The sequence below is a fragment of the Pristis pectinata genome, chromosome 28, assembly GCF_009764475.1.
Source record: "Pristis pectinata isolate sPriPec2 chromosome 28, sPriPec2.1.pri, whole genome shotgun sequence".
Classification (NCBI taxonomy): Eukaryota; Metazoa; Chordata; class Chondrichthyes; order Rhinopristiformes; family Pristidae; genus Pristis; species Pristis pectinata.
Window position 1 is genome coordinate 27,632,162 of NC_067432.1, and position 23,305 is coordinate 27,655,466.

The 23,305-nt window shown below is 46.2% G+C and overlaps 1 protein-coding gene across 3 annotated transcripts in view; it reads right to left on the reverse strand.

Moving 5' to 3' along the window:
• The window catches only part of LOC127583957 (myocardial zonula adherens protein-like), a 93,977-nt gene that overhangs the window by 11,040 nt on the left and 59,632 nt on the right, over positions 1-23,305 (reverse strand). For all 3 annotated transcript variants that reach the window (XM_052040416.1, XM_052040417.1, XM_052040418.1), the window contains 4 exons: positions 17,614-17,727; positions 13,549-13,701; positions 2,614-2,739; positions 316-444 (listed from right to left, as the gene is read on the reverse strand). In XM_052040416.1, coding sequence (XP_051896376.1) covers positions 316-444; positions 2,614-2,739; positions 13,549-13,701; positions 17,614-17,727 — 522 coding nt within the window. The remainder of the gene's footprint in view (positions 1-315; positions 445-2,613; positions 2,740-13,548; positions 13,702-17,613; positions 17,728-23,305) is intronic.

Genomic DNA, 23,305 nt, shown 5'->3' on the forward strand with positions numbered 1-23,305 from the left:
CCCATGAAAATGTGCTTAAGGTCGCCCAAAATGTCAACATGTACTTTTGTACCAGTGAAAAGAGTTGACATTTAACATCAGCCAAACTAAACGGATGTTCTCCCACCCAAGGACCTGGAGTTATTGTCGGAAATGGATGAAGGATGTAGTTTTCTGCCCTGGGGTTTAAAGCAGATCATCAAGGCAGTACCTTGTGTCTGCTCAAGCCATGCCTGAAGCCAGTACCAGCAAAGGACAATCAACTGGGCAGCAGTCCATTCCTCACAGTGACTGGAGCAGAGCAGTCTAAAGAAATGTAATGTAAGTTTGTAATACCTCCATCATTCGAGCAATGAGTTGGTCCAACTCCTGAATCCTCTGGTCCCTTTCTGCGATTTTCTGCTCTGCTGCCAAAACCTTCTGGTTAGCTTCCTTCAGCTCTTGGAGAGCCTGGTTTATTCGTGCCTTCAATAAAAAAAGAATACCCTGACTTTGTATTCCCATCATTTCCATATCCCAGTACAGAACCATAGAACTGGAGACGAAAGAAACGGTGCTCAGCCCCTGAGCATCTTACCCTGCTCTGCAGATGTAACAGCAATTCTATCAGTGATGGCATTTGTGCTCAATGTATCTGCCCCAACTTCTGCCCCCAATTCCCTGGCTTAGAGTTTTGTATTTAACTGGCTGAATGTGCCTTAACAAACTGTGGCGTTTTACACTGGATTGATAAACAGAATCATTTTACTTTGCTGTAGCACAATGTGTCCATTTACAAACAGTAAGCTCACCATCATAATAAGAGGATGATTTAAGGATCATTAGTAATTTTATCCTCAAATTATTTCCAAATTCAGAGGTAAGTATGGGCTCCCTCAAGCAGGAAGTTGTGCCAAAACATTTGTTCCTGCTACTGAATCATCTCTAATTCGTCACCGAGAATTGCAAGTTCAGAAACAGTTCCATTTTGCCATTTTTCCATTCTTACTCTCCTTGCAACTTTTACCCATTCAGGGCACAGTTTCCAAATCCCAAACAGCCCCTGGTTCCTTTCTCCTGCAGATCAAGTTTAACCAAGTGTGGGTTAAAATGACCTCGCATTTTAGCCAGTTCCCAAATCGCTTCTCTTTCAGTATTCACATTCCAGTAATGGATGGCAGTCCGATCGAGATGGGGGTGCAAAAAAGCTGGGTCGTTGATGAACTTCCCTGGGACACTTTCACATGATTAGTGTTATAGTATTTCAAAATGCAGAGTGAATCATCTGGCAGAACATCTCATCACCAGAACTCACCAACAAGCACCAAGATCTCGCTTGGCTGGTGGTGAGAGGGGCACTCACAGTCAGATCCTTCCTGTACAGACAACATATCACCCCCAATGTACACTGCCCTCAGGACAGCTGTGGTGGGAAGGAGATGGTCACCCACCTCTTTGCAGACTGTGGATTTGCTCAGACGGTGTGGAGAATGATGCGAGGGTCCGTGTCCCGGTTCATCCCCAGCAGCTGCGTGACAGAAGACTCTCTGATCTACGGGCTGTTCCCAGGGGGGCACACCGAGACAGACATCAAGTGCTGCTGGAAGGTCATCAACTCGGTAAAGGATGCCCTTTGGTCTGCCAAAAACTTGTTAGTCTCCCAGCACTGCGAGATGTCCGTAAGGGAATACTGCCGAATGGCACAGTCCCGGCTGCAGGAGTCCGTGCTGAGGGACGCACTGAAGCTCAGGGCAGCCAGTGCTGAGGCTCTGTGGGGAAAAACCACAGTCTGGGCTCCTTCTGCTACCGCACATGGAGGGGCTGAGTCGGGTGCGGAAGCCCCTCGAACAATGAAAGGGGGATAGAACCATAGAACCATACAGCACAAAACAGGCCCTTCGGCCCACCATGTTGTGCCGTCTATCAAACCACCCTCACACTACCTAACCCCTTCCTCCCACATATCCCCCCATCCCACATTCCTCCATATGCCTATCCAACAAGCTCTTGAACCTGTTCAATGTATCTGCCTCCACCACCACCCCAGGCAGTGCATTCCATGCACCAACCACTCTCTGGGTGAAAAACCTTCCCCTGACATCTCCCCTGAACCTCCCACCCATAACCTTAAAGCCATGCCCTCTCGTCTTGAGCATTGGTGCCCTGGGAAGGAGGCGCTGGCTGTCTACTCTATCTATTCCTCTCAGTATTTTATATACCTCTATCATGTCTCCTCTCATCTTCCTTTCCAGTGAATAAAGCCCTAGCACCTTAAGCCTCTCCTCATATTCAATACTCTCCAATCCAGGCAGCATCCTGGTAAATCTCCTCTGCACCCTCTCCAACGCCTCCACATCCTTCCTATAATGAGGCGACCAGAACTGAACACAGATCACCTCAGGGGGCCACATAAGTGGTAATGGAACTATGGTTTTAAAAAATATTAACGCTACTGAATGCATTAACCATGAATGTAAAAGTTTTGCGCTGTTCCTTCCTTTGTATATATTTTTTATTATGAATAAACTTATTTTGGAGATATTTTAAAAAAGGTGAGAACAAGAAAGATGGAGTGCGACCTCCTGTCAGGAGGTGAGTGGGGAACTGGCTCACACGCAGTGGGAATGGGAGCGCACTGGTAATACCCGGGCACACCTGAAGAGCTTTCTTCTCAGCCTGGTGCTTCTCCTCAGCTTCTTTCAGTTTATCTTCGTATTGGTTATAAAGTTTCCTGGTCATGTCCCGCATTGCACTGGCATTGGCTTCCTGAGACGATTCTATCTGTAATACATTGACAAGTAATAAAGTGTTTAATAAATAAAGAATTGCTTCTAGATTTTAAACTAAAATATAGAAATCCTGTACTATTTTAGAAAGCAGCACGAGGTGAAGGTGTGCAAGGTAGCAGAAAAAATTAAAGAAACTTAAAGAAAGAAGATACAATAGGGCCATTCTGTAAGATAAACTTCCAAGACTATCCAATGAAGCTGAACCAGTTTATATTGCTAGTTGAATAATTGAAATTCTGTGCCTGCCTTGAATAGAACATTGTGTATTCAGTGCAACCATTTAGGTAATTCACAGTGAATCTCTCTCAAGAATAAGTAATGGTGGCTGCCTTCCCAATTTAGAGTCAAACTACTAAATAATTCTAGGAAACCCATCAATTGTTTTTAGAAACATCAGAAGATACATGTGGTTGAAAGACTTGTTGGGTTACCTCGTACAGAGGTTTATTTAAGTGTGGACCCTGTGCTCAAAAGGTTCAGCTGCTTCAAAATAAGTAACTGAGAAATGCAGGTAAGAAGATATTCTATGTTAGGAGCATCAGTGTAGTGTGAGAAGGGAAGTCAATGTCCTGACTGACAGTAGCTGGGTAACACTGCAGCAACACGCCAACACTTCGATAGCCATGACCTAGAAAGACAAAGGCAGCAGGAACATAGGAGAGCCACCACCAGCAAGCTCCCCTCCAAGTCAACAACATCCCTCTCTTGGAAATGAATCGTTCTACCTTCAACCTCACTGGCCCAAGGTCCTAGAACCTAACCGCACCGTGGGAACCTTCGGCACACCAAACATGGCAGCTCAGCTATGTGGTTCATGACAACTTCAGGCCAGAGAAGTGCATCACGGCTGGGAATGACCATGTCGATTAAAAATAAGGGTATAGGCTGACTAATTCAGGTGTGACCCAGAGTCTCAACTCACTAAAGCTCCAGAGTCATTGTTCGTCCCATAAGTGTTGGAGGATATTTCATATCAACAAGAATCAGGGGGTGAGACACATGGATGTACAAGCTTTTACGACCCCAGCACTTGCCCAGTCATCAGAGTCATAGAGTCACACAGTACAGGAGCAGGGCTTTGGCCCACCACATCTACTGTATGCCCACCAGTTGGTTCCTATCTGTACTAATCCCATCTACCAGCACTTGCTCCATAAGACAATTCAAATGCTCATCCAGATGCTTCTTAATAATTGTGAGAGAGCCTGCCTCCGCCAGCTCCTCAGGCCCCATGTTCCAAATTACAACCACCCTCTTGATGAAAAACCTCTTCCTCAGATCCTCTAAACCAGTGCTTTTCAAGCTTTTTCATGCCGTGGACCCCCAGAACATGTCCTTGTTAGATGGCGGACCCCCAAAACCCACAAAATCAAACAATCCATAATTCATGCGTACAACACTTATATCACTGCACATAGGCCCTATTGAAATAGTGACAATTTCAATCACCAATAATTACCAGCGGTGTCTTTCAGTGTTCAGTTCAATGTGAAGGTTGTGCCTGTTTTGCACTGCAGAGTTTGTCCAAACGTGGTGGTATGTGCGACAAACATACGCGTATGTCATCCTCAATATTCAGTCTTGATCTGTATTTGGTTTTCATGGCAGTGACTGCAGAAAATGCTATTTCACACAAGTAAGTGGTTGCAAATGGTAACAGAACATTGACGGCTTTGCCGGACAGCAGTGGATACTCCTGGGAACATGCTATCCGGAATGACAACAGTGACATTCGGTTGAACTGCAAGCGCAAAATCCTGTCAGATGACAGTTCAGCCAATTCTTCTTGTTCACGTCCAGTTAAATCAGTAAGCAGCATTCAAACAGATTTCGAATCCAATCAAACATGCTCGTGTCATCGTCGCTGAAATACTCATGGAAATAATGTGACAGCTGTTAAATATGGTTCAAAACGGTGTTCGCAATGGCCTCTGTCTTAGTCTCGTTCACTGTCAGAAAGTCAGCCAGCAATGGAAACATATCATAGATGCCTTGCTCGCATCTTCCCTTCCAGATACGGAGTTTTTTTCTGGAAGGCATTGATTTTGTCATGCGTTTTCAGAACATTTGAGCCAGGTTCTTGCAATGATAGATTTAAGCTGTTCAAAATGTTGAAAATATCTGCAAGATAAGCTCATCTGTCAAGAACTGTGCCAATGATCTGTTATGCTCATTTAGAAAAATGAGCAGTTCGTCTCGCAATTCATAGACACGCTGCACAACGCAGCCTCGTGACAGCCATCTGACTTCTGTATGTAGCAACAAATGCTTATGCTCGGCTTCCATTTCACGGCATATGTTTTCAAACAAACGATGATTGAGCGGCCTGGTTTTGATGAAGTTAATGATTTTAATGCATGTGGAAAACATATCAGCAAGATTTTCATCCATGTCCTTTGCAGCCAGAACCTCATGGTGAATCATGCAGTGGGTTGCTGCCACATGTGGAGCTACTTCTTTCACTCATGCGACTAGACCTGACTTCCGTCTCGTCATTGTGGCAGCACCATCCGTGCATACTCCAATACACTGTGTCCACGCCAATGCCGATTGTACAAAAAAAGTGTCAAGCACACGGAAAAGTTCTTCACCAGTTGTACGCCCTGGGAGTGCCTTGCAAAACAGAAAGTCTTCCAAAGCCTCTCCTTCCCAGCAATATCGAACATAAACCAACAACTGCGCAGCACTGGCAACATCAGTACTTTTATCAAGCTGAATCGCAAATCTGACTTGCTGAAGACGTGCTATCAGCTGGCTCTGTATACCTTCTGCCATATCACCAATTCCTTTGCTACTGTGTTATCAGACAGTGGAATGGCTTTCAGTTTTTGACTGGATTCTTTTCCCAGTACAACTTTGCACATATCTACTGCTGCAGACAGTATAAGCTCTTCTCCAATTGTGTGAGCCTTTCTGGAACGTGCTATTCGTAATGCTGACAAATATGATGTGCGAAAAGCCTTCTCATTTACAATGGCGCAGGCTGTCATTTTGCCTTTCTGCTTGAGGTACAGCTCCTTTTGCCGCTCAAAATATTCCTTCGGCTTACTGGAAATATCTGGATGCACTGTTGCTAAATGGCACTTCAATTTCGCTGGTTTCATTGCATCGTTGGACAGTGTTTGCAAACACACAACACAGAGAGATTGGTCCGCATTTATCCCCACTGTGATGAAGCCATATGAAATGTATTCTAGATCGTACTTGCGTTGTTTTCTCTTTCGGTCACCCTTATCCCCTTCGTCATCAGAATCTTCAGGTTTCTGGTCAGCTTTTCTCTTCAGAAATTTCTCCATACTCAGCAATACACGCTGGACAGTTTAATTACTATTACTGATAAACAAAATTATCAAAACTAATCTAAAATTTACACACTTGCGCACTTTTCATTTAACAGTGATGTCACTGTGGCGTAAATGCATGGTAAGTAAGCAGTATTATGAGGGCACACCAACGTCACTCAGTCTCGCTAACACGACAGTGCACAACAGAATAGTAGTGAGTAGTGAACACTACTGACCACTCCGACTACACAAATCGAATATTAAGCGGCAGTTTACCAGAAGGGAACACCGTCTAAGTCTCTAAGATTGTAGCCTATAACAGATGGAATAGATATGGCCGATTTTCTGAATAGTGGAAAACTGGAGCAAGAAAGTAAGCTACATCTTTGTAACAGGTCGCTTTTCCATTTTTTTTCTTGGTTTGCTCGTGGAACCCCTGGCGACCCGCCGCGGACCCCCAGGGGTCTGCGGACTACAGGTTGAAAACCTCTGCTCTAAATCTCTCGCTCCTCACAGTAAACCTATACCCTCTGGTCTTAGATGCCTCTGCCTTTCTCTGCCTCTCATCATTTTGTATTCCTTTATCAGTTCCCCCTCAGCGTCCTTCACTTCAAGGAAGAGAAACCCAGCCCCTCCAATCTCTCCCCACAACTAACGTCCTCCAAACCAGGAAACATCCTGGTGAATCTCTTCTGCACCCTCATGTCCTTCCTATGGTGTAGTGACCAGAACTGCACTCAATATTCTCGCTGAGGCCTAACTGGGCCTACTCATAAACATCTTGCATGTCTCATTAACTTGGCAGTTAAGTCATTTACTTAAAGCCACCAGTCATACCTGACTATACCTAGAAGATAAAGCTCCAGCTACTTAAATTATTTTAAAGTTTTGGTGCAATAAGGAAAGTACAACGATCTCAAGCTTCTGTGTGCTTTGAAAACGGCTGCTTTAACGTTAATGGTTCAAATGACAACTGTCAGGAACAGCATTAATGTAAAATTCAAACAGAAAACAGCTGTGAACAATGGGTATGTTTACTTTAAAAAAATCATCATTCTTTCTGTAAGAGTTTTTTTAAAATGTCCTAATCTACGAGAGTCAGGGTTTATCATGCAAATGGTGCGATGTAATTCTGCCCAGAGAAACTTGTTCGTATCTCTCTGAAATCGTCAGGGCATTTTCCCATACAATTATGTTAATTCTTCCCAAATCTCAGCTGATCCCAAAGCTGGCAAAATAGAAGGATTATTTAATGGTAATACTGGATAAAAGTCACAAAACCACCGCACAGAGCATTTTATTTTTTCAACATTGTTAAGCCATAGATAAGCTGGAAAGAGTGCGGAAAATGACCACTCTGACTACACAAATCGAATATTAAGCAGCAGCTTACCAGGAGGGAACACCGTCTGAGTGTTCCCTTAGACGGTGCAGAAAAGTTTCATGAGGGTGTTACCGGGACTTGAGGGTTTGAGTTATGAGGATAGGCTGGATAGGCCAGGGATTCTTTTCCATGGAGCACAGGAGGCTGAGGTGTGACCTTATAGAAGTTTATGAAATCATGAGGGGCAGAAATAAGGTGGACGGTCACAGCCTTTTTCCCCAGGTAGAGGAGTCTAAAACTAGAGGGCACAGGTTGAAGGTGAGGGAGGAAAAATTTAAAAGGAACCTGAGGGGCAACTTTTTCACACAGAGGGTGGTGGAAACATGGAACGAGCTGCCAGAGGAAGTGGTAGAGGTGGGTACAATTGTAATGTTTAAAAAACATTTGGACAGGTTCGTGGAAAGGTTTGGAGGGATATGGGCTAAACACAGGCAAGTGGGACTAGCTCAGGCAGACATCTTGGTCGGCATGGATGAGTTGGACCGTAGGGCCTGTTTCAATGCTGTATGGCTCCATAGATACAGCATGGAAACAGGCCCTTGGGCCCACCAATTCTGTGCTAACCACCAACACCCATCTTTAACAACTGCTACCCGAACCCATGTCATTCTCCCCACACTCCCATCAACTCCTCCCAGATTCTACCCCTCACCCACACAGCCAGGGGTAATTTGCAGTGTCCAATTGACCTTACAACCTGCAAATCTTTGGGACGTGGCAGCACCCAAGAGAAACCCACGTGGTTCCAGGGAGGACGTGCAGACTCCACACAGACAGTGCCAGAGGTCAGGATTGAACCCATTCACTGGAGCGTGAGGCTGCAGCTCCATCAACTACACACTGTGCTGTGTGAAGTATTACTAGAAAAAAATGGATGCAATTTATCAGCACCTCTTTGTTCTGTGCCTGAATGTAGTCAGGTACACTGTAACCAAGCTGGCTACGCTGGGCTGCAATGATACTGGTGCCTTGTCCCTGTAAAGAGGCTTCGGATGTAAAAAGCAGTAGGTCTTTGATGCCTAGGGAGTGATCTGACCTGCAACAGACAATGTAGCCAGGCTCGTCCATTTGGCTGACTGGAATCTTGATAAACTTTGGACCCATGTAAAAGTGGGAGTCTCACCCTCAAATTCATAAAACTAAAAAAGTTGATAGCACATTCTGTATCAGTTAACTGCACATTGTGTAAAGGTCAGTGCGCTGTATTAACAGCCACTGAGGTGCTGAGCGTTCAGGATACCTATTATTAGAAACAACAAACAGTCTGTGGGGGGAGCTCAGCGGGTCGATCAGCATCTGTGGGAGGAAAGGAATTGTTGGCGTTTCAGGTTGGAACTCTGCATCAGGACCATCCTGAGATTCTGAGACCGTCCTGATATTCTGAGACCACAGGGCTTTTTAGGGTCACTTAAGAGACTCTTTGATAGGTACATGAATGAAAGAAAAATAGAGGGTTATGGGAGGTGAAGTAGAGAGGGGGTTAGATTGAATGGGGATATGGTTTATATCCCCAACATTGTGGGCTGAAGGGCCCATACTGTGCTGTACCGTTCTATGTTCTATAGCTGCAGAGAAAGTTATGGCATAGAAGGAGTTGACCATTTGGCCCATTGAGTCTATGCCAGCTCCCAGCAAAACAATTCCATCAGTCTCATTCCCAATTCACCTGCAAACTAGTCCTTCTCCTTCCCATCCGATTCCCTTTATAAGGTACAGACTGATTCTACCGAATTCTGAAAGGCCTGGATAGAGTGGATGTGAAGAGGATGTTTCCATTACTGGGAGAGTCTAGGATCCCAGGGCTCAGAATAAAGGGACATCCCTTCAGAAATGAGATGAGGGGGAATTTCTTCAGCCAGATGGTGGTGAATCTGTGGAATTCGTTGCCACAGAGGGAGGTGGAGGCCAAGTCAGTGGGTGTATTTAAGACAGAGATTGATAGGTTCTTGATTGTTTAAGGATTACGGGGAGAAGGCAGGAGAATGGGGATGAAAAAAAAATCAGCCATGATTGAATGATTGAGCAGACACGATGGGCCGAATGGCCTAATTCTGCTCCTATATCTTGTGGTCTTGTGGATTCTCTTTCCACCATCCTTAAATGCAGTGAATTCCAGATTAGAATCTGAGTAAAAAAGTTGTTCCCTCCTTCTCCCTTTGCCCCAAAACGTTCAATCCCTATCCCCGGTCTTTGATCTACCTGCTAATGGGAACCACTTTCTCTTTACATCCCGTCTAAACCCCTCTCATACATCTCTGTCTAATTTCCTCTAAACCTCCTTTGCTCCAAGAAGAACAACCCCAGTTTCTCCAGTCTAATCCCTTGAGCAGCTGAAATCCCTTGAACCATCCACCTCCTCCTAGACCTTCTCGTTCTTCCTCCGATTTGGCGACCGGGTTTGGATTCAATACTCCAGGTGTGGCTTAACCAGAGTGTTGTACAAATTCAGTGCAACCTCCCTGATTTTGTACGCTAGTCCTCTAATCCTAAAATCTAATTTGCTTTACTAAACCACTCTCTCAATATGCCCTACCTCTGTCAAGGATTTATGCTATCCTAATTGGGAACTTAGGCTGGGATGTTATCTCTTATAGGTTGGTTTGAACGCTTATTATTATAAGCTGGATTCCTTCATGTTTCCATGACTTTTTACCGCAGGCTCTAGCTTTGGAAGAAAGCTTTAGCCCTTACAGGGAAAGGGACCCTCTTCAAATGCCTCAATTTACATCCATGAACATTAATTGACAAATTGCCAGATCACACTCTGCTCTAAACAATTTTTTAGTTGCAAACAGCTGAACATTGCTGATGTCTTATTTCAGTTCCAATAACGTTAACTTGCAGTTCTTTATTGAGCTACACTTGCATCAATTCTTGCAGTACAGTAGGTAAAGACTTGGAATCAGTGATGAAATGATGGGCCAGGCCATAACTTCAAAGAAAGCTGCTTGCAAAGATCTAGCCATCTCCCTGACATAGACTACTCCTTTCCAGGCCTTGATTGCTGTCAGACATCTTACAAAGAGAAATGCGGCTTCCAACAATAGTGGTGCCATCAATGTGGCTGAACATCCAATCACCTCAAATATTCTCACAGATAGCAAACCAGAAAGGCAAGGACAAAATTGTTGGCTCATTTTTTGTACACTTAAAGATTGCTTCATACATGTTAGGGTCAATATAAAACTGAAATAACATAAACAAACACATCCATAGAGCCATAGAGCCATAGAACCATACAGCACAAAACAGGGCCTTCGGCCCACCATGTTGTGCCATCCATCAAACCACCCTCACACTATCTAACCCTTTCCTCCCGCATATCCCTCTATCTCACATTCCTCCATGTGCCTATCCAACAAACTCTTGAACCTGTCCAATGTATCTGCCTCCACCACCACCCCAGGCAGTGTATTCCATGCACCAACCACTCTCTGGGTGAAAAACCTCCCCCTGACATCTCCCCTGAACCTCCCACCCATAACCTTAAAGCCATACCCTCTCGTCTTGAGTATTGGTGCCCTGGGAAAGAGGCGCTGACTGTCTACTCTATCTATTCCTCTCAATATTTTATATACCTCTATCATGTCTCCTCTCATCCTCCTCCTTTCCAGTGAATAAAGCCCTAGCACCTTAAGCATCTCCTCATATTCCATACGCTCTAATCCAGGCAGCATCCTGGTAAATCTCCTCTGCACCCTCTCCAATGCCTCCACATCCTTCCTATAATGCGGCGACCAAAACTGAACACAGTACTCTAAGTGTGGTCTAACTAGAGTTTTGTAATATTTATTTGAGGATATTGCACTTCATATGCATAAAATTAATTTTTAGGACCAGAAAGCTTATTAATTTACAAGTATGGGTTAAAATGTCATTAAAATCTCACTTGGACTTCATGCAACACATTGCGACATTTTCAAGATATTTTACCTGAAATTTTCATCTCTTGAATGGATGTTCCATTGCCTAAGATGGGGAAGACTCCAGGACAATACAAGAGAAATAAAAGACTGCAGATGCTGGAATCTAGATGAAAAACACAATGATGCTGGAAGAACTCAGCAGGCCAGGTAGCATCTGCGGAGAAAAGCAGGTGGTCAATGTTGACTACCTGCTTTTCTCCACGGATGCTGCCTGGCCTGCTGAGTTCCTCCAGCATCATTGTGTTTTTCTCCAAGACTACACAGCCAGTAGAGAAGGGTGGAACTACTGACAGCATCTACAGGATCTTACTTTAAACTACCAGTGTGTGGAAGTCCCAATGTTGCCAGCAGCTTATCCATGTATTGACTATATTTACTGATAGCCACCAATTCTGGCCCAAAGTATGCACACATGCTTTAGATCGTGTAATGGTGATGTGATCTAGGCCATTACTTACAGCCTGCCTGAACCATGTTTTAGGCAGGCTGGAATGCTTTTTGTGATGCATTTTGTTATGCATTTTTGTGAAGCATTTCGCGATGCTTAATTGCTAAGATTGTGTTTAGCCTGGCTTGACCCTTTGAGGTTGCTGCTTAAGCAAAAGCAGTGGGAAAAGTGACCCAAATAGGAATGTCCTGAGATAAATTAAGGCTTATTGGTGCAGGAAGGTCTCAAGGATAAATTGGTAATTGGTTTATTATTGTCACATGTACTGAGGTACAGCAAAAAACGTTGTTTTGTATGCCCTCCACACAGATCATTCATCACATCAGTGATTTGAGGCAGTACAAGGGAAAATAATAACAGAATGCAGAATAAAGTGTTACAGTTACAGAGGAAGTGCAGTTTAGGCAGACAATAAGGTGCAAGGTTATAACAAGGTAGATTGTGAGGTCAAGAGTCAATCTTATTGTACTAGGGGACCACTCAATAGTCTTATAACAGCAGGATAGAAGCTGTCCTTGAGCCTGGTGGTACATGCTTCCAGGCTTTTGTATCTCTTGCCCAATGGGAGGGGGGAGAAGAGAGAATGTTCGGGGTGGGTGGGGTCTTTGATTATGTTAGCTGCCTTTCTGAGGCACCAACAAGTATAGACAGAGTCCATGGAGGGAAGGCTGGTTTCTGTGATGTGCTGGGCTGTGCCTACAACTCTCCGCAGTTTCTTGTGGTCATGGGCAGAGCAGTCGCTATATCAACCTGTGATGCATCTGGATAGGACGCTTTCTATCGTGCATCGATAAAAATTGGTGAGGGTCAACGGGGACGTGCTGAATTTCTTTAGCCTCCTGAGGAAATAGAGGCACTAGTGCACTTTCTTGGCCGTGGCATCAACGTGGTTGGACCAGGACAGGCTACTGGTGATGTTTACTCCAAGGAACTTGAAGCTCTCAACCCTCTCGACTTCATCACCATTGATATGAACAGTGGCATGTGCACTGCCCCCTTCCTGGAGCCAATGACAAGCTCTTTTATTTTGCTAACATTGAGGGAGAGGTTGTTATCATGATACCATGTCACTAGGCTCTCTATCTCCTTCCTATACTCTGACTCATCGTTATTTGAGATTTGTCCCACTACGGTGGTGTCATCTGCAAACCTGTAGATGGAGTTAGAGCAATCGTGAGTGTATAGGGAGTAGAGTAGGGGGCTGAGGACGCAGCCTTGTGGGGCACCAGTGTTGAGGATAGCCTTTAACCTTCTCCTGAGGAGTGGCAGGTTCTATGTTTGGCAAATTGATGCATGTGTGCTAAATGCCAAGCTCCTTTATACAGATACATGCAACCAACCATTGGCACTGATGGGACCAAATCCAAACAGGCAAATCACACCATTAATGATGATCAGTTGCCGCGTCAGGAGACGACACAGTGCTTAAAAGACGTTTCACAGATGTTGTGTTCTAAGGTCCAAGTCAAACGTTGAACTTTTTAGCTTCAGCTGACTTACTTATGGGTCAAAAAGAATCCATCATAGTAAAAGATAAATATATGAACAAGTGACCCAGTCCACCAGGAGACATATCAAGAAAAGATTGGCAGATTTCCACAATATTAAGGCTCATTTTATGTGTTACATTGACTATCTAATACTTTGGGCTGATATTTAGTAAAATGTTGTGTGTTGATCCCCACCAGCTGTACCCACAGAGACCACTCTCTTGTTTTATGCTTTCACACATGCGGACTGCTCTCAGCGTGTTGCTCACCTTAAGCTTCAGGATCTGGTTCTCCATTTGTGCGTTCTGTATCTGCTGATCCTTCTCCTTCATTTGCTCCAGTGACTGGTGATATGACCTTTGAAGATCTCTCATTTTCTCCTGCTTTCTGTTGGTGTCTACCGTTGCATCCAAGAGGGATCGCTGATAGAAACAAGGCACCCGGTTACCAATCCTCTCCTGTTGTATTCACTGGAAAAAAATACTAACCAACCATTCCATAACAATTGCTTCAAGCACATACAATTTGTTTTGTTCATCTACTAACTTTGACAAGTTATTAAACACTCTACATAAAACCTAATGGCAGGAAATGGTAAGTCAACACACACACACTGACACACACACTCTCACACACACACAGAGGCTCCAGCTACTATGACCATTGGGATCTCCTCAGGGGCAGAGGTGACCTGTACAAGAGAGATGGCTTGCATCTGTACTAGAGGGGGATCAATGTTCTTGCAGGGAGGTTTGCTAATGCTACTTGGGAGGGTTTAAACTAGTCTGGCAGGGGTGTGGGATGCAAAGTACTAGTCTAACAGACAAGAAAGATGAAGCAAATATAGAAGTTAAAGCAAGCAAGTCCAGTAGACAGGACAGGCAGGGGCAGGACAGGGAGCGGGGAAGTTCTGATAGGCTAAACTGCATTTACTTCAGTGCAAGAAGCCTGAGAGGTAAGGCGGGTGAACCCAGAGCCTGGATCGGCGTGTGATTGTGATCTTCTAGGTATTATGGAAACATGGTTGAGGGACAGGCAGGACTGGCAGATCAATGTTCCAGGGTTTTGATGCTTCCAGCTTGACAGAGGTGGAGGTGAGAGAGGAGGGGGAGTTGCACTATTGATTCAGGAGAACATCATGGCGGTAGTTAGAGAGGATATCCCAGGGGAAATGTCCAGTGAGGCTGTATGAATGGAACTTAGCAATAAGAAACAGGTAATCACTTTGATGAGATTACACTATAGGCCGTCAATAGTCAGTGGGAAGTAGAGCACTGAATATGCAGGAAAATCACAGATAGGTGCAGGAAAAATGTAGGAAGGGCTGTAGTAGCAGGTGATTTTAACTTCCTTAATATTGACTGGGACTGCCTTAGTGCTATGGTATTAGATGGGGCAGAATTTGCTAGGGGTGTCAAGGAAAATCTTCTGAAGCAATATGTAGGTGTCCCTACTGGAGAGAGGGGGCCACACTCAACCTCCTCTTAGGAAATGAGGCTGGGCGAGTGGCTGAAGTATCAGTGGGGGAGCACTCCGGGACCAGTGATCATAAATCGATCATTTCAAAGATAGTCGTGGAAAGAGTGGGACTGGTCCTTGGGTTAAAGTCCTAAATCGAGGAAAGGCTAATTTCAATGGCATCAGATAGGAACTCTCAAAAGTTGATTGGGCGAGGCTGTTTGCAGGTCAAGGGATGTCTGGCAAGTAGGAGGCTTCTAAAGGTGAGATAAGGAGAGTTCAGGGCCAGAGTGTTCCTGTTAGAGTGGAGGGCAGGGCTGGCAAGGTTCTGGTCAGGAAAAAGAAGGGGGTGTTGGATTCGACTGTTTTAAGTAGTTTTCTTTAACACGTATAGTGTTTAATACACCTCAAGCGGCTGCACAAGGAATGGCCACTTCTTAGCTTATTGGTTTGTCCATCAGGTGAATATGTGTTTTCTCATTGGTTGGTTTTACCACAGGTATCTAATAGGTTTTCTGATTAGACTATTATTATCTAAGGAGTACCTCTTATCTCAGGTATAAAAGGCGTTTTTTGTTAATCTCGCTCTTGCTTATCTCCCTCTTTTGTCTCTATCTCTCTCTTACCTCTATCTCTCTCTTGCTTATCTTGTGCTCTTGCTCTCTCCCCCCCCCCCCCCCCCCCCCTCCCCGGCCCTAGCTCACTTTTAGTTCTTTTCGTCTCAGCTCATCTCTGAGTAGTAAAGCTGGTGCCATGTGCTGTGTGACTGTTTCTTTGTTTTAAACTTTTCCAATAAAACTTTGTGAAGCACCAAGCTGTTTCCAACTCATTCTTGGACTCCTGAAAGAACCTGCAGATTTGAAGACAACTGGATCCGACAGGGGCATATGTCAGTCACAGGCAGCTGGGATCAAGCGAGTCCTTTGAGGAGTATATGTGATGCAGGAGTACACTTAAGGAGAAGATTAGGAAAGTTAAAGGGGGCCATGAGGTCGAAAGGGAGCTCGGGAGAGAGTAGGTCCCCATAAGCATCAGTGTGGTCATCTACGTGTGGAACCAAGGGAAATGGGCAAGGTCTTAAATGAATACTTCACCTGTATATACCATGGAGAGGTACATGGGAGCAAGTGAGATCAGGGGAGAGAACAGTCATATCCTGGAACATGTAAAGGAGGTTTTGGAGGTCTTGAAGCACATAAAGGTGGATAAGTTCCTGGGATTTGACTAGGCATATCCTAGGATGTTATCAGAAACAAGGGAAAAGATGACTGGGGGCCTGGCAAAATTATTTGCATCTATTTTAGCCACAGGTGACATACAAGAAGACTGGAAGTTAGCTAGTGTTGCCTTTTTATTTAAGAAGGGCAGCAGGGATAAGCCAGGGAACTACAGGCAGGTGAGCCTAACATCAGTGGTGGGGAAGTTATTGGAAGGGATTCTGAGAGATGAGATTTACGTGCATTTGGAAAGGCAAGGACTGGTTAGGGGCAGTCAGCATGGTTTTGTGTGTGGGAAATCACAGCTCACAAACTTGACGTGTTTTTTGAAGAAGTGACCAACAGGATTGACAATAGCATGTTGTCCGCATGGACTTTTGCAAAGCCTGTGACAAAGTCCCACATGGTGAGCTGGTCTGGAAGGTCAGAGCACATGGGATCCAGGATGATTCATCTAATTGGATGCAGAATTGGCTTGGTGGAAGGAGGCAGAGGGCAGTAGCGGGGGGTTGATTTTCAGATTGGAGGCCTGTGCCCAGTGGTGTCACAGGGATCGGTGTTAATGATTGGGATGAGAACGGAGGTGGCATGGTTAGTAAGTTTGCAGGTGACACTAAATTTGGTGACATAGTGGACAGTGAAGAAGGTTGTCTAAGATTGCAACAGGATATTGATCAACTGGGAAAGTGGGCAAAGGAGTGGCAGCTGGAATTTAACTCTGACAAGTGAAAAGTGACGCATTTTAGGAAGTTAAACCAGGGCAGGACATACACAGTGAATGGCAGGGCCCTGGGGAGTGCTGTTGAACAGAAAGACCTTAGGGTACAAGTACCTAGTACAAATGGGAATACCTGTAGACAAAGTGGTGAAGAAGGCATGTTGCATGCTTGCCTTCATCAGCCAAGGCATTGACTATAAGAGTTGGGACATCATGTTACAGTAATACAAAATGTTGGTGAGGCTGCACTTGGAGTATTGTGTGCAGCTCTGGTCACCACACTATATAAAGGATGTGATTAAGCTGGAGAGGGTACAAAAAAGATTCACAGGATATTGCCAGGACTTGAGGGCCTGAGTTACGGGGAGAGGTTAGACAGGCTTGGACTTTTTTCCCTGGAGTGTAGGAGACTGAGGGGTGATCTTATAGAAGTATGTAAAATCATGAGGAGCATAGAAAGAGTGAATGCGCACAGTCTTTTCCCAGAGTTGGGAGTCAAGAACTAGAGGGCATAAGAGTTAGGGTGACAGGGAAAGGATTTAATAGGAAATTAAGGGGCAATTTTTTTTATATACAGAGGGTGATCCATATGTGGAACGAGCTGCCAGAGGTAGTGGTTGAGGCAGGTACAATAACAACTTTTAAAAGACAGTTAGACGGGTACGTGGATTGGAAAGGTTTAGCAGGCTAATGGGATGAACTGGGATGGGCATCTTGGTCAACGTGGACCAGTTGGGCCGAAGGGCCTGTTTCTATGCTGTATGACTCCATGACTCTAATACCTCAGGAAGCCACATGAGGAACCACCCAGCTTCACTCCTCTATTTGGTGAGTCTCCTCAGTGTATTGGGAGCAGATATGTCCCCCAGTGACAGGTACTCCGCACTGGCCCATCCAACGAGACACATCCTACAGCAATAAAAGTGAGCGGTCAGTTGTACCTGCAAGTCTAATGTCATGGCGGTCAAGGAGTTGTTCATCTGCCTGTACTGCTCCAGGGCTGAGGAGTTGCCTCTCACCTCCTGCTGTAAGGATGCCTGCTGCGCCTCTGATGCCTGCAGCACAAGAGATGACAGTTGCACCCCATCAAACTACAACGACAAACAACCTGCTGGAGGAACCCAGCGCATCGAACAGCATCTGTTGTGGGGGGGTCGGGGGGGGGGGGGAAAGGATGGCGGACGTTTCACATCGAGCCCCTTGCTTTGCTCCAGATTACAGCAGCTGCAGTCTCTTGTTTGTGTCTCCAACAAACTACATCCTGCCAGGAGGTTGGACATGTTTTCACAGATCTGAACATTTGCCACAGATTCTGGATGTGAACACGTTTTATCGAAGTACGTTGAATCCCTGGTTATTTGGGGGATTCCAATTGTGAAATGTCATTGGCAGGAAAAGCAGGAGACAGAAGAGCTGTCAGCTGCAGGAACAGCTGGGAACACATAGCAGGACAGGGAGCACAGCTGGTGAGAAACCAGGACACACAATCAGCGTTTTGCGCGGAGACTCTGGGCTCAGTTCAGCTGGAAGTTCCAGAGCTCAGGATCCCCGCGGACTGCCCAGTGACACAAAACTTCCTGCATCTGCAACTTCTATCCCCAGATTTAAGGAACTGAATCACACAAACATATAAATGGGGAGACCCTGCCTAACCTTGAGGTGTGGTATCGCAGCAGTTAGTGCTGCTGCCTCACCGTGCCAGGGGCCTGGCTCTGATCCCGACTGTGATCTCCCCCTGACCCTGTGACCCTGGGGGCTCCCACGTCCAACGATACTCTGCTAACTTGATCGGTCGATGAGGATCAGCCTTTGTTGAAGGTAAGTGGCAAAGAATGAACGAGCGATCGGTGAAAAGTGAGAGAGCTGTAGGGGCACTGGGAGAGGGGAATGGAGCTGATGGGATTGGTCTGTTGGGAGCCAGTATGACCCTGGTGGGCCGAATATCACCCACCCTTTGTGTTGTAGGAAGCAAGTAGAAGCAACACACCATTGGGCCCTGTCATCTCTGAGTCAATGCAAAGCCTAGCACAAGAAGTCTGTTTTCCAATCCTGGATGGAGTTTTCTGTGCAGTTTTTGGCCCCATATCTAAGGAAGGATGTGTTGGCATTGCAGAGGGTCCAAAGGAGGTAAACAAGAATGATCCTGGGAATGAAAGGGTTAACCCGTGAGGAGCATTTAATGGATCTGGGCCTGTACTCGCTGGAGTTTAGAAGGATGAGAGAGATTGAAACCTAAAAAATATTGAAAGGCCTGGATAGAGTGGATGTGGAGAGGATGTTTCCAGTAGTGGGAGAGTCTAGGACCAGAGGGCACAGCCTCAGAATAGAAGGATGTCCCTTCAGAACAGAGATGAGGAGGAATTTCTTTAGCCAGGGGGCGGGGAATCTGTGGAATTCATTGCCACAGACGGCTGTGGAGGCCAAGTCATTGGGAATATTTAAAGCGGAGGTTGATAGATTCTGGATTAGTGAGGGTGTCAAAGGTTACGGGGAGAAGGCAGGAGAATGGGGTTGAGAGGGAAAAAGAAGTCAGCCATGGTCGAATGGCAGAGCAGACTCAATAGGCCGAATGGCCTAATTCTGCTCCTATGTCTTGTGATCTTATGGTCAGACCCATACCAATGAGTTACCTGGTTACTGTTACTGCAGGGTAGCACCAGTGGATCAACCGTCAGGACTCAAAGCTGCTGCCAGTTTGTGACACTTTGTTCAGCAGAGCGATTGACCCACTGGTTCACTCCACTGGAAGCAATCGGAAGGCTGTGATTACAGAGGACCTTCCGGTGAACCCCATCGTCACCCAGACCCCTGCCCTCAACACCAGTGGGCAGTCTGGCAGCAGGAAGTTGGGGGTCAGCTAGAGTTGGGGGTTGGCAGCATCATTCCCACCCCCTCCCCCCACTCTCAGGCCACCAGTGAGGTCACAGGTGGGCAACATAAATGGGGAAAAGGAGAGGCTTAGGATGGAACCCTGGGTGTATCCAGGGAAGACCAGGCAACACAGGGAGAGCTCACTCACTCCAGATGGTGGCCGAGCTGCTCTGGAACAAGTGGTGTGGAACCACAGGAAGGCCAGTGGTCGTGGGAGAGAGCGGGGCACAGAGACACTGTGAGGGACAGGCTCACATCGTATCGAGTCGAGTTTATTGTAATGTGCACAAATACGGTGAGGTACAGGTACAGTGAAAAACTTGCTTGCTGCAGCAGCACAGGCACGTAGGTACAGACAACACACAGAACATAAATTATACATCAATTATACCATCCAGTGAAAAATAATAGACTGTGCCAAAACAAAACCTTAGCACAAAAAAAACCAAAGGCACAATCGAAGACAAGTCCATGGCAGTGCAAGAGGTCGGTAGAGTTCCGTTGCTGAGGTAGGGTTAGGGTTGTGTAGATCAGTTCAGGGACCCAATGGTTGTAGGAAAATAGCTGTTCCTGAACCTGTGGTGTGGGACTTCAGGCTTCTGTACCTCCTGTGGCAGGCACGGGAGTGTAGCGGTTAGCGTAACGCTATTACAGCACCGGCAACCCAGGTTCAATTCTGGCTGCTGTCTGTAAGGAGTTTGTACGTTCTCCCCGTGTCTGCGTGAGTTTCCGCCAGGTGCTCCGGTTTCCTCCCACGTTCCAAAGACGTACGGCTTAGGAAATTGTGGGCGTGCTGTGTTGGCGCCGGAATTGTGGCGACACTTGCGGGCTGCCCCCAGAACACTCTATGCAAAAGGTGCATTTCACTGTGTGTTTCGATGTACATGTGACTGATAAAAATATCTTATCTCCTGCCTGATGGTAGCAGCGAGGCCAAAGAAAATTCCACCAGTGGCTTCTACCAGTGGACTGTCAGTGGCACCGGAAGCACAGCATCATAACCGGAATAATTCCGGTGTCACTGTGAAGGCCGGAGCACGTGGGGGAGCGCAAGTTGTCGGATACTGTGAAGCGTTTGGCACCTGCAGGAGGCAGCGCAGGTTGGGTTGGCCAACGTTGGAGCAGGGCGGGAGAGAGCAGACCGCAAGGAGGAGGTGAGGCTGGCCAATTTGAAGGTATACTTGAGGGGATGAATAGTGAAACTGGGAGGTATAATGGGGAAGAAGGAAAACTCTGGAGAGGTGGGTAGAGGGGAGAAGGCCAGTGGAGTAGGAAGTGAGTCTCAGTGCCAAGGTATGTGAAGGAAGCAGTGAGTGCGTAAACACACTGATAGGGATTCAGGCTGCAGTAAGTACAAGGGCAGCAGGGCAGTACCAGGGGCCGATGCAGCCACACAACAGTCCCGGTTGCAGAGATGAACAGACTGTAACTTCCTCCCACTGAGGAGCGGTGGGCGTAGATGTGGGGAGTGAAGGAGACGGTGGTTTGTTATTGAGAGAATGAGTCTAAAGTTATCCCAACCCTTCTGGGATGATGCTGGATCTAAGGACAGTTCTGGCAGATAAGTGTGGTGATGCCTCTCAGTTCGGTCTGATGATGCACATGGATCTGCAGGGCAGGACAAACGTAACATCTTCAGCTTGAATCTGAGCTTGGATTCCATAAGACCAGCGCAGCCCAGCAACTTAACCCAATCACCCACTCCAGCTCTCTATTCCTTCATTAGGGCATTTCTTCATCTCAGCCTTGAAAGCTCCGAATGTCCCAGACTCTATATATAAAAGATATTACAGTACAGTACAGGCCCTTCGGCCCACAATGTCATGCCGACATCTTATCCTGCTCTGAGATCTATCTAACCCTTCCCTCCCACATAACCCTCCATGTCTCTATCATTCATGTGGCTATCTAAGAGTCTCTTAAATGTCCCTAATGTATCTGCCCCCACCACCTCTGCCAGCACTGCATTCCATGCACCCACCACTCCCTGTGTAAAAAACTTACCCCTGTCATCCCCCAATACCTTCCTCCAATCACCTTAAAATTATGCCCCCTCGCGTTAGCCATTGTCGTCCTGGGAAAAAGTCTCTGCCTGTCCATTTGATCTATGCCTTCTATCACCTTGTACACCTCTATCAAGTCACCTCTCATCATCCTTCTCTCCAAAGAGAAAAGCCCCAGCTCGCTCAACCTTTCCTCATAAGATATGCTCTCCAATCCAGGCAGCCTCCTGGTAAATCTCCTCTGCACCCTCTCTAAAGCTTCCACATCCTTCCTATAATGAGGCGACCAGAACTGAACACAATACTCCAAGTGTGGTCTAACCAGAGTTTTATAGAGCTGCAACATTACCCAGCAGCTCTTGAACTCAATACCCCGACTAATGAAGGCCAACACACCATATGCCTTCTTAACAACCCTATCGACCTGCGTGGCAACCTTGAGGGATCTAAGGACACGGACCCCAAGATCCCTCTGTTCCTCCACACTGCTAAGAGTCCTGTCATTAACCTTGTATTCTGCCTTCCAATTCGATCTTCCAAAGTGTAACACTTCACACTTTTCCGGGTTGAACTCCATCTGCCACTTCTCAGCCCAGCTCTGCATCATATCAATGTCCTGTTGTAACCTACAGCAACCTTCTACACTATCCACAACACCGCCAACTTTTGTGTCATCTGCAAACTTACTAACCCACCCTTCCACAGCCTCATCCAAGTCATTTATAAAAATCACAAACAGCAGGGGTCCCAGAACAGATCCCTGCGGAACACCGCTGGTCACCGACTTCCAGTCAGAATACGTTCCATCTACCACCACCCTCTGTCTTCTATGGGTGAGCCAATTCTGAATCCACACAGCCAAGTTTCCCTGGATCCCACGCCTCCTGACTTTCTGAATGAGCCTTCCATGAGGAACCTTATCAAATGCCTTACTGAAATCCATGTACACCACATCCACTGCTCTACCTTCATCAATGTGCTTGGTCACATCCTCAAAGATAAGGATTCCACAAAGCACATTGGATTTGGGGAAAGAATTCCAAAACATTCCATTTGTTTTTCATTTTTGTTTATCTCTAGGATGGTGCCATCGCTGGTGAGACTGGCTCACGTTGTCCTAGTCTGATGCCTATGGAAGGTGTGGGGATACACCTTCATGATCCATCATGGTACCTGTGGAGAAAGTACTCCCTGATGGCTTCCCTGGACATTGATCCCTACAATATCCGTAAGGAAATGCTGCCACTGGCATTTTCCAGGCTGCAGGAGTACGTGCTGAGGGATGCACTGAAGCTCAGGGCAGCCAATGCTTTATTGGGATGGACTGCAGTCTAAGGTCTACACACTAGACATTGAGGGGGTAATAATGTCCAGTGAGGATTGTGTAGAATGTGTAGACACCTCTCAAACACTTGAAGTTTGTACTATCCCATGAATGGATAGGAAAGGTTTAGAGAGATATGGGCCAAATGCCGGCAAATGGGACTAGCTTAGATGGTCAGCATGGAAGAGTGGGGCTGAAGTGCCCATTTCAGTGGTGTATGACCCTATGAATCTGTGCCAATGAAGGAACAGACACGATGGTCTGCAACTTGGAGGGGAACATGCCAGTGACACCTGATACCCTCGTCCTACTGATGGAATCATGGATTGGGGAGGGGCTGAAAAATCAGGTGAAGTGTTTCCTGACTTCCCGGTTCAATGAGCCAGCTTTGAGCTGGCAGACACGATGGGCCGAACTGCCTTCTTCTGCGCTGCA